Source organism: Dermacentor silvarum, chromosome 1 (genome assembly GCF_013339745.2).
Source record: "Dermacentor silvarum isolate Dsil-2018 chromosome 1, BIME_Dsil_1.4, whole genome shotgun sequence".
NCBI lineage: Eukaryota > Metazoa > Arthropoda > Arachnida > Ixodida > Ixodidae > Dermacentor > Dermacentor silvarum.
The window spans coordinates 262,922,297-262,937,910 of record NC_051154.1 but is presented as its reverse complement, the minus strand read 5'-3'; the positions used below and the strand labels follow the sequence as shown (position 1 = coordinate 262,937,910).

At 48.3% G+C, this 15,614-nt stretch overlaps 1 protein-coding gene across 1 annotated transcript; it reads right to left on the bottom strand.

The window, feature by feature from the left end:
* Positions 1–710: 710 nt before the first annotated feature.
* Positions 711–14,434, bottom strand: LOC125942691 (uncharacterized protein K02A2.6-like). The gene is made up of 5 exons (XM_049660961.1): positions 14,392–14,434; positions 2,761–2,845; positions 1,567–2,255; positions 1,303–1,430; positions 711–854 (listed from the first exon to the last, which is right to left on the bottom strand). Exons 1-5 carry the CDS (start codon positions 14,432–14,434, stop codon positions 711–713), a joined length of 1,089 nt encoding a protein of 362 aa, XP_049516918.1.
* Positions 14,435–15,614: the final 1,180 nt, after the last annotated feature.

Genomic DNA, 15,614 nt, shown 5'->3' with positions numbered 1-15,614 from the left:
AAGTACGTGTCCATAGTGATGTCTGTACGTCTTTGTGCTGTTAATATATATTCTGTGTTTGTGTGCACTCGAGTGGTCGATTGCGTTCCTTGGTGAGTGGTCCTGGGCCCAAACCTCATTACATTTTCATCACCAATCTAACATCACATAATAATCAGTTTCATCACACTTGTCATGGAGAATACCGGTTCACAGGGTGTCTTGTCCGGGCACTTTTAGGGGCGTAGCTCCTCTTAGTCTAACCTTGTCACGTCTGCGTTGTCCGGCGTATCTCCCGGCAGTAAACGGCAGTATCTCCCGTATAATGCAATAGATGGCGCTGTCTCATAGAAGTACATACAAACTGCAGTTCAGGGTCAATATTCTAGATGGCGCTGTACACAATCTGTGTCGTCACCATTTCTCGTCTCATTTCCTAGATGGCGTTGGTCCAATAGAATTGTGTGAAATATGGCGCTTGTGTGAATCGACACTAGATGGCGCTGGAAGTGCCGCTGCTCTCCGATTGGCTGCTGCGCGGGCTGCACGGGGAGGCGCGGGGAGCGAGCGCCTCTCTCATTTCTTGGATCGTCGCCGTACGTGTCAGATCGTTGGTGGAGCATGGACGATGCGCAGCGGTGGGCGCGGAGGTTATGGGTATCACCCATAACCTCCGGAGCTTCGCCCACCTCACCATCATTCACCTCGTGGATATGCTGTGATTTTTTTTCTCAGTGCGACAGGGCTTCCTCTCGATGGGACGACTGCTGCTGGCAGCTCAGTTCTGTTGTGGGACTGACTTGGTGGCTGTTCTGACTCAGCAGTAGCTCCTGCAGGCTCCACAGGCGCTGTTGCTTGTTGCTCAGCTGGCTGATCTAGAGGCACAGCGTTTGTAGGAGGTGGCGGCTGTACGAGGTTGGGGCGAATGTGGTCCCCATGTCTCTGCCACACAGTTCCATCTTGTAATACAACCTCAGATGAGGCGCAGCTCGTAGGACTGCTAACAGAAGCAGGTACCCATGGTGGACCTGATCGGAAGTTCCTGGTGAACACTGGGGCACCCGGGTCTATTATTGGCGCAATGCGGCAACCCTTGTCTGCATGCAGTTTTTGCTTTATCTGCTTCAATTGAACAGACGATTGAAGACTTGGGCGGATGCCATCCAAGGGAGTCTTGATTCTTCTTCCTATGAGCAACTCGCACGGCGCACGGCATGTTACATCATGAGGCGTTGAGTGGTAGTGGAAGAGCACCCTGGCCACCTGTGTCCTGAATTCACTCGGTGTGCTTTTTTTGAGTTTATCTTTGATAGTCTGTACTACCCGCTCTGCAGCCCTGTTAGAAGCAGGGTGATATGGAGGCACCATCATGCGACGGATGCCATTCCTGTTCAGGAAGTCAGCGTACTGGCTGCTGGTGAATGCTGGCCCATTGTCGGAAACAATGATGTCTGGCAGACCATGTTGAGAAAAGAGTACTGAACACAGAGATCGAGGCCTCTGCAGATGGTGACGGAACAGGGTGAACTTCTACCCACTTGGAAAAAGCATCCACCATCACCAGGAAGTAGTGTCCCATGAATGGACCTGCAAAATCAACATGGATCCTGGACCAGGGCTTGTCAGGAAATGGCCATGGCATAACTGGTATCCTCCGAGCAGACTTCTGGTGCGCTTGGCAAACAAGGCAGCTCCGCACCAGGTTTATCATGTCATTGTCAATTCCAGGCCACCACACATGGGACCTAGCAATCATCTTTGATTTCTCAATTCCAGGGTGGCCAGCATGCAAAAGCTTAAGTACTTGGGACTGCAGGGACTTGGGAACGATGACACAGGCTCCCCACAAGAGGCATCCTTCATGCAGACTAAGTTCATTGGTCCTCGTAGTATAAGGGCCCCAGTCTCCACCTTCCGGAATAGGACTCCTGGTCAGGACAGCCTCAGCCACTTGTGACAGCATGGGATCCCTTGCCGTGGCACGTCTAACAACTGCAGGTGACAGGACATCAGGGTACGCTTGTTCCAACATGAAGACATTGGCAGGCGTAGAGTCGTGAACCTCAGTTGCAGGAAGAGGTAGCCGGCTGAGTCCATCAGCATGGCCTAGCATACTGCCTGGCTTGTAGATGAGCTTGAATTGATAACTTGATAGTGTAAGTGCCCACCAGAGGACTCTCGGTGATGCCTGGCTTGGCACACCTCGACTTGAACCAAAAAGTCCTAGCAATGGCTGGTGGTCTGTTACAGCAGTGAACAGCCTTCCCCCACAGGTACTGATGAAATTTGCGGACACCAAAAACCAAAGCAAGACCTTCCTTGTCAGTCTGACTATAGTTCCGCTCAGCAGCAAGCATAGTACGTGAAGCAAAAGCTACAGGTCTTTTGGTTCCATCTGCTTCGGTCTGTGCCAAGACTGCACCAACACCATACGGTGATGAATCGCAACTGAGCACAAGTGGTTTCTCAGAACAGTAGTGGACCAGAACAGGTGCATTTGACAAGAGCCTTTTACTTGTGATGAATGCTTGCTGTTGCTCTTTCCCCCAGCTCCACTTTTCCCCTTCAAGAAGCAGCTGATGCAAGGGACGCAGTGTTGTTGAGATGTTTGACAAAAACCGTCTGTAGAAATTAAGCAGGCCAAGATAGCTTTGAAGCTCCTTCACATTCTGTGGCTCTGGCGCATTAATGATGGCCTCTAGATTCTTCGGGTCGGGCTTTAGACCTTGCTTGCATATAATGTGGCCCAGGTATTCTACTTCGGGAGCGAAGAAAACACACTTCTTCAGCTTCAACCTAAGGCCCGCTTCCCGAAGTTTCTGCAAGACAATCGTCAGATTCTCCAAATCATCCTTGTCGTCGATGCCTGTAATAACAATGTCATCAAATCACACAGCTGTTTTCGGCACACCACGAAGCAAGTTTTCCATCTCTTGCTGAAAGATAGCAGGTGCAGCAGAAACACCAAAAGGTAAGCGTGTATACTGGAATAGACCGTGTGTGTTGATGGTCACATATTCACGGCTTTCTGCATCCAGAGGTACCTGCTGGTAAGCGTCTCGCAGGTCGTTTTGTAAACTTCTGACCTCCCGACATGGCTGCCCACAGCTCTTCAGCTCGCAGGAACTGGGGCGCAATAACGTAAAATGATTTCAAACTGTTTTGATTCCAAACTCCTGACATCAAATTTACTTAACCACCGACGCAAGCATCAGGCGGTGACCTGCAGCATTGTCTGTACATCTGTACAACCCAATCAAACACTCTCCTCGTTTATAGGTCACCTTTGTTCACTTTCGAAACCAACAACATTGCCTACACTCAGCGGTTTTTCTTATCTAATTTGCTGACAAGAGGCCAGGAGCACGCTCTAGTGGAGAGGGTTTCGATGGGGCCGAGCCAGCACAGTGAAAATAGATAAGCGCATGAAGAGGGTGGCGCCGGCTTCTCCGATTGGTCCGCTTCGCTTTACTTTGCTTGCAGTGGCTGGTCGAAAATCGTGGCGGCATGGAACGGAAGGATAAGAATGCCGCTAAAACGGATCCTCAGCAAGGAAGAGTTCGCGGAGCGATGTCGTATGCGTGCCGAAAGGGCTCCATAACGTTTTACTGCCACGCAAAAAGGTTTATCATGCGCAAATATATACATGCTCACCGGCAGGTGCGAGTAGCGAGGACCTGAGCGATCGGCGGGCAACCATCTTCTATTCCTTTCGGACCTGGTCAGTCTCTGGCTATTCAGAAAAATTTTCAGTTTTGTTCGGCATATTAATGCATTTTTTTGCGTACACGTCCCTTTGACGTGGCGAGTTTTCGCGGTTTTGTGAGGTCGCGTGACAGACAGGCGAAGTGGGCATCGCCAAAAAACTTTGGACCAATAGCAGAGGGCTAATGGTGAAAAGGCGTCGAATCAGGAATGATTATATTTCTTTTGTGCGGTTTAATCATGCATAATCCGTGTGTACACGTTATATCAGATGGGGAGCTATCGCGGTTTTCGTGACGTCGCGTGACAGACAGGCGAAGTTGGGAGTGGCCCGAAAATGTTTTGGCCAATCGTGGTGGGCTGATTGCGGAATTGGAATCAAAACAGTTTGGAATCATTTTACGTTATAGCGCCCCTGGGTAGGTTTCCAAGAGTGACACAGCATTAACTGTTTGCTTGAAATCTCCGCAAATTCTTAATGGGCCGTTTTTTTTCTGAACAGGCACAACTGGTGCTGCCTATTTGGCTGTCTTCACGGAAACAAGAATGTTCTCACGCTGCAACCTTAGGATCTCCTGCGTTACGAGGTCAACCAAAGCGAATGGAAGTGGTTGTGGTTTGCAGAATTTCGGCACTGCATCTGGAGGCACAAGAATTTTGGCGGAGAATCCCTTGAACGTGCCAATGCCTTCTGCAAACACCTCAGGAAAACGAGCAATCAACTCGCTGACATTGCTAACTTGGTTAATTTGTTTGAATCCTTCGACGCCAATGCCCAAAGCTTGGAACCAGTTACGCCCGAGCAACGTTGGAGCAGTGCCACTTGTGAGCTACAATGGAAGGACCCATTCGTGCCCCTTGTATCCAACGCAAACGTTTTCCTTGCCCTTTTCTTGCTCAAGCTTCCCACTAAACCCGCGCAAAAATATGTTTGAAGGTTCTAGACTCACTTCTGGAAAGACATGTTGAAACTTGTTTGTTGGCATTACGGAGACGCTTGCACCAGTGTCAAACTCCATCGTAAATGGTTTCCCGAACAGTTCGACAGTGACAAGGAAGGGCTTCACAGTTGGCTCACCGCTTAGGTGCCGCATGTCAACAACGTCAGCATCACGAGGAACGTAAAGCCTGTCGGCGTGATCAACAGTGTTTACGTGCGCGGTACGTTTTGATCGTGGCGGGCCAGTCCTCACAGCAGACGCGTTTTCCTTCGCGAATGTGTCGGCCTTTCGCGAGTTGCAGACGACTGCCAAGTGCCCCACTTTCTTGCAGTAGTGACATTGCGACTTGCTGTGCCTGCATTGCGACGCTAAATGACTTCTGTCGCTGCAGCGGTAACACTGCTCTTGGCCGCAGACGATACCCGGTGAGTAGGCAAACCCGGTAAACTACTTGCAGTTGCCTGACACAGTTCACCGGCATCCTTTTTAGCGGCTTCCATTGCCAGGGCAGTTTTCACTGCGTCCTCGAATGTGAGGTTGGAACGCTCGAGTAGCCGCGTCTGAACTGCTGCGTTGTTTATGCCACATACTATTCGGTCTCCCAGCATGTTGTTGAGTTCGGTTCCATAATTGCAGTGTTCAGACAAACACTTGAGAGCCGCAACAAAGTCGCTGACTGCTTCTCCTTCGGAACGCACCCTCCAATTGAAGCAAAAGCGTTGCATTACGACGGATGGGGTGGGGGCATAGTGCCTGCCAAGTATGGCCAGTATCTTGTCGAGCGTTTTATCTTGGGTCGTTTCCGGCTTTACAAGATTCCGAAGTAGGGCATAGGTACGAGGCCCGCAACAGCTAAAAAATATTGCCCTTTTCTTTGCTGGCACGATGTCGTTGGCTTCGAAGAACTCTTGACACACTCCACGTAAGAAGGCCAGGCGTCACCTTCCCCCTCGAACGCTTCGATGCTACAGAAGGTAGGTATGGCTGTTCCTGTAGTTCGGTGCACCCTCGTCGCCAGTTTCTTACGTGTAGATAGAAGTTTGCCACATGTAGACAGAAGAAATGGAGCCGAGACCCGAGCTCCCAGCGAACACGAATATAAGCGATTTTTGCTTCATCCCCCAACTCCCTAGCCCTGCTCTCCACTCCGCCTTCTGCTCGTAGCAGTAGGTGGCACTAGTAGCCGGTGGCGCTACAGCTAGTGCAGCACAACACTATCAATTGTCACAATAACCTTTAATAACAGTTACACTGGAAACTTCGTGTGACCTCGAAGATTGTTCACTGAAGTAACGAGCTTATGTAAGTATTTGCAAGACCTCAGAGTAGGAGACGATTCAGTTTTACAGCCTGAGTCCCCTCGCACCGCGAAGAGACTGGCGTCTCTTGGTTGAGCCATGCTACAAGTGGATTCAGTTAAACATGTTAGGGAGTTTACTTGTTTTGTGCGCATTACTTCGCACAAATAGACATCTATGAAAAAGCAATGTAACGCCTTATAAAAGGTTTATTACAAAAGATACAATCAAGAAATATTTTTCTGACGAAAGGTCAGTTATTGAGAAAACATAACATATATAAACATTAAACAATATATAACAATTTCTGAACACAACTTATGACTAGAATTATTAGCATAAGTATAGTGTGATTCCCTAATGCTATAGTTTCATTATGTTTCAAAGCTGCCTTATGCCACTGGTTTCGTTTATTTTCCGGAGGCAGAACAAAGGATTATATACAGTGAAGATTATCACGTGCCCAAATAAATAAACATTAACAAATAAATAAGACAGCGATATCTCAAAAGCGCGAAAGGACTCGATAGCAAATATAGGAACAACGTGGATTGTGTTGTTGAGAGGCAAATACAGCATATGACGAATAAAAACTAATAAGGAAAATGCACAGCATGGACTGGGGAGTTTTACAAATAGCGCAACCACGTGTCTTACCTAAATGCCTTCACTTTGCTTGCGCTGTTACGTACCCCATTTTCGTTCCTTTGAATAATTTTTTGCGTTGTTTTCTAAGCCAGGTGGTTTGCTTTGACTTGTAAGTGGGCGCCTTTCTCTCTCCTATTAAAAACATCAGTTCGTTGTCTGATGCGATGATTTCACCATCATTGAAAAAGTGTTCATTCGGGCACTTAACCTGGAAATGAAGTCATCGGCAATCTTAATCAAATTGATTTTGCGGGAGAGTTCTTTGTGGACGTGAAAAAATTACCAGATGGTTCAAACGGGCTTGGCCAGTCGTCGACTGCAAGTCCATTTTCAGTCACCGAAGGCAAGAAAAGGACCTCTCGGATGTGGTCGATGAGACCGGTATGGCCAATGCAATTTTTTTAGCATAGCCATTTCTGGCAAAAGGTTTCGCAGGTGTCCACCCTTGCCCGCCGTAAACATGTGCACGACAGTCCCTGAATGTGTGCAATGATGGCAACCTTTGCTGGCTTAAAATGTCCATCAGCATATCTCTGTGCAAAATCAGGCGTCCTGCTTCAAGGTCGTTACCGTAGAACTATGTTATATATGCTTCGTCTTCCTTCCCTGTGGCAAGCTGCTTAATGTGGGACTTATGCTGCCACATATCAGGTAGATACCTGTTGTTTAACGAAGACAGTACTGTGTCAAGTACTTCATAGAACGTCTGGGGGTACATGTCACTCGCTCATGGAAACACGGGAGCTGAGGAACCTTCTTGATAGCGGCCTGGAGTTTTCTTTCGCCTAGCAGCTAGAACACAAGGGTCCTCAACTTCTACTTTTCCTGCCTCTGCCATACATATGTGGGTCACGCATTTCATTTTGGAGTTAATCTGCGCAGAGTTCAAGCTTGGGCTATCCGAGATGGCTGGTCCCATCGCGTGCGCTGTCTCGCCGCGCGCTATAATGTTTTGTTTCCGCTGGTGCTTATACAGTGGGAAATGCGCTTTGTTTTCAGTGTCAGACGGGTTCTGGCGAAGTACCGATAAGCGAGGTGCCCACTATTGCTTTTGTCGTTGCTGCTCATGCTGTGTTTGTACCCGCTGCACATTGCATGTCCGCAGCCGCGGTAGAAGCGACCTCAACGCCTGTTTTCTAATTCTCCTTTTGTTGCAACAGCAATTGACACTCCAGGCAAATTTTTGCTGTCTTTGTCACTGTGATATTCCGTATAATGTCCAAAAGTCATATGAGTGAGCGATCCATACACTACAGGTGTGAGAAAAAGCCTGTAACGCTGAGCCGTAACATTTGAGGGACATTATCTTCCCACGCGCTCAATATTCAGGTTAGTTGGAAGTCATGTGATCAAATGCGTGCATGGGCAGGAGAGCATGCATCTTCTCATCTAGCCCTGACGCAGCTGCAAATTACTGTGTGTGGTTGACGCTTAGGCAGCCCGCGTGCCAGATCCAATTGTTGGTAATCATTGGGGGGTGCAATGATCAAGGGCGAGTAGGGATGGCTGCTAACTTCATGCGCGCTGCCTTCCTTCTTAGGCTGTTTTTCCGCGCCCCAAGTGGTGTAGATCGCATAGCCTAAGTTAAGAGACAGGGATAATTGGAGATCGCTGACGGACGCCGTCCTGTAGTCGACAGAAAGATATGCAGGTGATGATGATGAATGTAATTTTCGGAGTCACGGTGAAACGCATGCCTGTACGAACCGTTTGCCCCCGCTGCCGGCGTTCATCATAATGCCAGCGTTGTGATAGCGACTGCTCGTGGTCATCCAGAGAGATGTTTACAGGCTTACATGGTCCGTGCATTGCACAATATTTGTTATTTTAATTAGTGAGTAAATGGTACTACAATTCACATAGGCGATATAGCCAATGTACAGACTCGTGTGAGGGCTGCACTTTCTTGCCGCAATTTTGACGAGCTTTATAAGGGACCGGTTCATTTTATCTCATTTTTCCAACTACGTGTGTGAAATCCGCCGTAAAACTCCGCGATCTCCTCCTCTCACTCTCTATAGTAGTGTACAACTTTAGAAGGCATTTTCCCATAAAAGGCGGATGCACACAAGCATCCTCCAATGGGCGTGCACTTTAGACTGACGTCATGAGCCGGACGGCCGCTGACCGCGCCGACGAAGGACATGGCAGCCCGCGCTTCAAGCTGGGCCGAGTCGCGTCAGCGGGACTATTTCTTTAGTCGCGGTGGCAATAGGCTGCTGTGCTTCAGTGATCAGGGCGGGGCCACTCTCCTGTCTTCTGAAGTTATAAAAACTTTTTTTTTATAGTTGCGACGCGCAAAAGTACGCTGCGCGGGAAATTCACATCAGAATCACGCTGAACGTGATTGCTTCTCGGTTGGATTTTAAAAAAAATATTTGCCTTCAAGTTGGGGGTGTGGCTTTTACACGGATTTATTCTCACGAACAGACACACATGCCTTACTTCGTTGCGTAAAACGCAATTGTACGTTGGAGCACTGGACCCAACCAGATCTTCGACACAAGTGAGTACATAAATGGGGCCCAGAAATGAAATACCGCATTCCTCACAAGCTCAAAAGAAGCCCAACAAGCATGGTGCACCGGATACGCCACACTCACGAATCGTTATAGACATATGATTGGTTGCAGTGACATTAGCCCCAATTGTGAATACTGGCAGGTACCAGAAACACTTGACCATATGTTTTGCGTTTGTCGCGCCTACGTGCAAGAACGACAGAAACTGGTCTCTTCAATTGCAAAAGTAGATAAGAGGCCCCTAACAGACGAGTTTCTTTTAGGTCCTTGGCCCAATGCAAACAGCACAGCCCTGATAACCAGTGCCGCTTTAGTCTTTCTACAAGCCACTGGGCTGGACGCACGGCTTTAGAGATGCCACAACGTTGTAAACTTGGATATACACACCTCCTTCTCTTATCATCATCATTCATTAACCCCTTTCTTCCCCGTCCTTTTTCCCCAGTGTAGAGTAGCAGGCCAGAACAATAGCGCAGAATGACCTCTCTGCCTTTCTGTAAATAAATTTCTCTCTCTCTCTCTATACGGGAAGAATCTTTTTCGTGTAATTGTCTTATGCTTCGCTATTATTAATACTGCTTCGCCTTTCCTGCAAAACTGCAGCCTTTTTTTAAATTCCGAGTCCTAGTAAAAGCTCTGCTGCACATGACTGCTATTGATTATGATTTCGACTGAATGCGACTTGGCATCACTTCGGTTACTAAGTTAATTATATATATTTATGACCTAAATATGGATGAGAGAGCCGCCATTGGTGCTTCTAATGCATTTGTTTTCCTATTGGCAGGATTTTCAGAAATAAAGCGAAATTATGAATAAAAGCCCTGAACGTGTGCGTCAACAATGATGCAATTAGCTTTTAGCCACAATAACATTTTAAGGGAAAACGTAGTGGCACCTCAAAAGAAACCATAAACGGTTTGGGTGACAGGACTCTGGTAAAACTCCGGAGGGGGCTCGTGCCCCGGAGCCCCCCCACAGTCGGCGCCTATTGCGTGAAAGAAGCCAACGAATACATGCAAAGTGCCTTGAGCGGCCAGTCGCACGGCAATTTTGCATGTATTCGCGGGCTACGTTCACGCTCGGGAAAACACTTATGTGGCACGTATTGAGCAACAGAAAGCTGTATCAGTAGTTTTTCAAGTTTCTCTACTATTTTCTCATTGCCACTTTTCATCTAATTGTAATAATTGAGAAGTTGATTAATAAACTCATGTAATTAGGCATAATGCAAAAAATAATCTGAGTATCTACAAGCGACGCCAAACACATTGCCTTGGTTCTGTCCAGCTATGGGGCATTTGCATAATTTTAAATCTTGTTGCATAATAGGACACCCTACATGTATCTGATTCAACTGGGGTTTGAAGTGCAGCTCAGATCTTGGAAGTCCTGTTTAAAGCCTTGTCTGCACAGGGCATGGCCCGCTGCCACGTCTTAAGTGCCTCATCGTCATCAGGCACCGAGAAAAGGGATGGGTTTAATTTTTTTCAGCTTTTCTAGCAGAAACAAGCCTGTTGTGAAGCCCAGCACAAAACAGTGCGTCTCTTTCATGCGACTTGCCATTGCTTCTTACGGCATGGCAACTTGTAAAAATGTTGTCACCACAAGGAGGCACAACTGCACAGCGTGAATGCCAACAGAAACGAGCGTGGAGTAAAAATAACCGAACAGAAACATGCCAACCGAGCACACTCGCTAGCTCCGGCAGCAGCCAAACTACAGCGGAGGAATCTTAGTGTCGATGTGCTCGCCACCACTCCACATCATGAGTCACTGCAACACGTGCCGCGCTCTCCGGCGGCTGCGTTGCTCCCACCTCCCCCTTTTAGCCATTGGAGTAGCTTGATGCTCGCCCAACGCTGAGGTGCAAACAGTCGCGTCACTCAGGAATGGCCGTGTACTAATGGCATAACATTTGCGCTCTTTGGCTGTTCATATTCGCTTTTCCGTGTGAAATTGGCCAGAATTAATTAGGCTGTAAAAAATTTGCAGCGTCAACTTTTTTTACTTATTGAAACTGTTATGAGCTCCTTGGATAAACCTTTTAAGTCTTCCATTGGGACCATCTGTGATGTTTTGTTTATAAAGTTAACTAAATTTGCATATCATTGTCTAATTACTACACCAAATCGGTTTCAAATGTGTGCCTCTGCGATAAAAGTAATACAGAGGAAAGCGTTTAATCATCTCAGCTTGCCCAACTTTATATAAAGGAAGTGCGAACGCATTTCGTGTTAAACCCGGTATGTACCAGTGATAGTGTAAAAAAAAGTAGCAATAGAAAAGGGAAAAAAAAACAAGACCTGTGAACACATACATCTGCTGTTAATCTTTAAGATATGAAATCTCTTTTTCAAAAAGCTTGATGGCTGCTTATGCATGATAATCATTCATGGTTAATCTGAAATCTCTCTCGAACCTCCCATGACTGCTCCTAAAATATGTTTAGGGGTAAAGAAGTGCCAGCATCCACACAAGGCACAATGCTCTGCCAAATTTCTGCCTGGTCTAGATTTTTGCAAGTTTGCCTGCTCACACAAGGCAGCCAGTGATGCAACATCCTGTTTGGCCTATGTATGATTGACCTTAGAATAAATGTGCCTCATTTACGATACTGATCTTATATGAAATGAAGCTCTGCAGGTGCTTTGTAGGCTATCTGAAAATATTATTGCGATAGCAATTATATGGACATTCCAGGCACATTTTTTGTGTCAGTGTCGATTGGCATCGCCACCACCGTGATGTTCCTGATAAAAGCCCAAGAGCAATAACACCATTGCTGCACGCCGTATCCCAGGTAGCACAAAAGAGATACCTGACGTTTTCGTAGCGTTTATCCAAGATGTTAAAAACGGTTTAAAGAAGACACCAGTGAGACAACTTCGTTGGTAAAACTTAGTATGTGTCAGCTAATGCCCGGCTTAATTACTTTTCTGGGATGATCTATAACAGGACTTAGACATATTCTAGAAACAGGATTGGGAAAGACAAATAATCCCTTTGTCAAAGCTATTCATAGCCAATTTCTAAACGTTTTTAAAACGTTATCAAAAAGCTGGTCTAGAAATGGTCGTGAAAGGTTTACGATAATCTGAAGCTAGTTTTTGTGGGTTCCGGATGAGTCGAAGCGTTGGTGTCGAGTGCAACAGAGCTCCTGGTGCGAGGCTCAATGGACTTGCATAATCTCAATATTTCCTCAATGTAAGTTGTGCAAGTGTCACCTGGGACTTCAGCACGCTGCATGAAAGTTTATGCTTATATAGAATAACTGCTTTCTTGAACAATAGCGAGCATTTGCACTGATGGTAATGTAGCGTTCTGCACTCCATCACGACGATGCAAATTGTAATCTGGTCTCTCCACTGCTCTTGATCGTGGGGAGTCATCAAATCCCGCAGCGTTAATGGACGTACACACTGTGTCATACGGCAGATAGGCATTGTTGCTATATGCACTTGCCGTGGAGACCACTTCCCGCATCGAGCAAGTTCTCCGCTCACAATTTGTCTTACAATAGACAACAGATCATAGGTTGGTAGAGGACTCGCATCCACACTAGCGATAGTGGTGTTACGTCTCAACCTAGACCAGCGTATACCTTGGATGTTTCTCACGTGGCAGCCCCTTTCATCAGTATCGCTCAGACGGCGACAGCGCCCGAAACCGACGGGACGGGCAGAAAAGCGTCCCAAATCGGCAATGCGCATCCTTTGGGTGTTGCCCCGAGGCAGGGCCTTTCATCAGCGTCGCCCAAACGGTGCTAGCGCCCGACACCGACCATGACAAGTGGACCGTCACGGAGATGCCACCCGGATTGACGCAAGAGGCCAACTTCGAGGAATTACTACCGTGGGAACAGCAATGATCTCGGTTTCCCAGATGATCACGCAGTGGCAGCAAATGCGAGGGCGAGGATGCAACATTAGAGACGAAGTTCGGTGAACAATACAAACCCTCTGATTGGCCGCACCAAGGTCAGCAGATTCACCAGTCGAGTCTCCTAAGGAAGACGAAGGGATTAAAAGCGGAGACCTGTGGTGCAGTGGAGGTGCTAACGTGTCCTGAGGTGAACTCAGACATTGAATATGCTCCTGATGGAGTGGGCTTCCGTACCAGGGGCCAGTGTACATAATGTAATAGTGTATGGGCTTGCCTTAGCTTGTGAAGCCATGTTGTGCCACGACGTTTAGGAGAGGCGAGATGGTGCTCATCATCCTGGCGAAAACATTTTCCAGTTTGAGTGAACTGGGTGGTTAGGTGAATGAGTTCGTCTTGTAGGCGACGGTTCAGCCTTTCCTCAAGAGCTGCCAGGGCTGCTCGATACGGCTCGGGCATAGGGGCCATCACTTTTGGTTGCGGGGCCCGTGTCGCTGATGCGCCTGGCATAGAGACTGCAGGCGTCTGTGCACACAAGTTTGGCGAATTTGTTTTCTTTGCTACTTCATTGTGAGAAGGAGCTGGCTGAGATTTCTTGGTGCCTGTTGAAGTCGAGGCTGCTGCCTGATGAAGGTTTGGGTGATGAGGGAGTCTTCGCCACTCCACCGAGTCAGTGGTATGGCGGCTCAATGGAGGCGGAGACTGGGAGCTGTGGTCGCCCTGGTTGAAATGTGCTAACAATTATTTCGCTGTTATGATTGGTCGGTGCTGTGGGAGCATTAGTGCGGGTGGGTGGGGGCGATTGGCGATGCCGAGCGATTGGAACTGTCGTGGAATCCGCAACAAAAAAGCCGAATTCTCTGTTTGGATTGCCCAAGACCCAGTCCCTGATATTATATACTGCAAGAAGCTAACCTCTCGCCACTCACCCTGCGCGGTTACCGCGTCTTCAAGCAGCCTTCTATACCACCCCGGTACGCTCGCCAACAAACTCTACCTCCCCCCGATTTTTCTCACGTTTTCGTGAAATGCTCGATTCCTGCGACGCAAGTACCAACATCTCACCTAAATACAGTGACTCGCGAAATCACAACAGTTATTGTGCAACTTGGCTCCCAGCCACTGTCTGTGTCAGTCGGTGTACTGGAAACCAGCTCCCGGCGACATGGACGCATCATGGCTTGCCCAAATTCCTAGCCTCACTCCCCATCTTTGTGTCATCGGTGGCGACTTCAATGCCCCACATCGCACGTGGAGCTATGCACACGATAGTGCCCGTGGTTCATCGACTTTACAAGCTGCCGAGCGAGTTCATCTTTCATTGCTCAATTCGCCAGACAGGCCCACCCGCTACCCTCTACATGCGGCTCAATCAGCCACCATGCCAGACCTTACCTGGCTCTCTCAGAAACTTACCGGTATGTGGAATGTCCTCGCAGACGCCAGGGGCAGCGACCATTTCCCTATCCGAATACAACTCACGGCACTGAGCCGCGCAAAGGCCCACTCACCTGTTCCCATTATTCAGTGGGATGCATTCAGAGCTGCATTTGGAGATCTCTCCCGAGAACGGCCGTTGTTTGGCCGCTTGCAAGAAGCCAGACGTGCCGCCACACGTACTTTGCAGCTTACTGACTCCACGCCAGTCCCCGACCAACATCTTCTCAACCTCTGGGCGGCCAGGCAAGAAGCCCAAGATATCTACCTCACTCGCGGCAGAACCATGCCTGACAGAATTCGCCTTAACCGCGCAACTGCCGACTCAACCGAATATGCCGACTAGCTCGTGAAAATTGGCAGCGGCACTGAGAATCATTTGACAGCCACACAGGAGCCGGCCACATTTGGTGCACCTTCAGAGGACTATCCCAGCGCATCCGCCTTCGCACAGCAGGAAAAGACCTAGCTCTTTCCCTCCGAATCATCGCACAAGAAGTGGCAGACATTGCCGGAACCGCTTTTTTCCCAATGAACCCCCCACCTTCATACGATCCTTCAAACATAACTTCGAACCCAAGTCCACCTGCGATGGACGATGGGATGAACTCGCCCTTCACCAAGGCGGAACTTCGTGCTGCACTGCTTTCCACCAACACGTCCAGCGCACCAGGCCCGGACGGCATTACATACGCTATCCTCCGCAACCTTTCAGACAATACCCTCGAGGAACTTCTTGCTCTTTTTAATCATGTTTGGGACAGTCGAAAGCTGCCCGAGTCATGGCAGCTATCAACGGTCATCCCCATTCCCAAAGCCGGAAAATCACCCTCTATTCTGAGCAACCTTCGGCCTATATCATTAACTTCCCAGGCTGGAAAGCTTCTAGAAAAAATGGCACTGAGTCGCCTTGACTAGCACGTGGAAAGCAACAGCATCCTTCATGCCTGCCAGACTGGCTTCCGCCATCATCACAGCACACAAGACAATTTGGCACTACTCTCGCAGGACCTTATACACACCCGCCATCACTTGGATGTGAAGATTTTGGTTACGGTCGACATACGCAAGGCGTTTGACTCCGTACCTCACCCCTCGATCCTCGCTTCCGCAGCTGGCGCCGGTATCACAGGAAAGCCCTGGGCATACATACGCGGATTTCTCTGTGACCGAGAATTTCAATTCGCTGTAGGTCAGACACT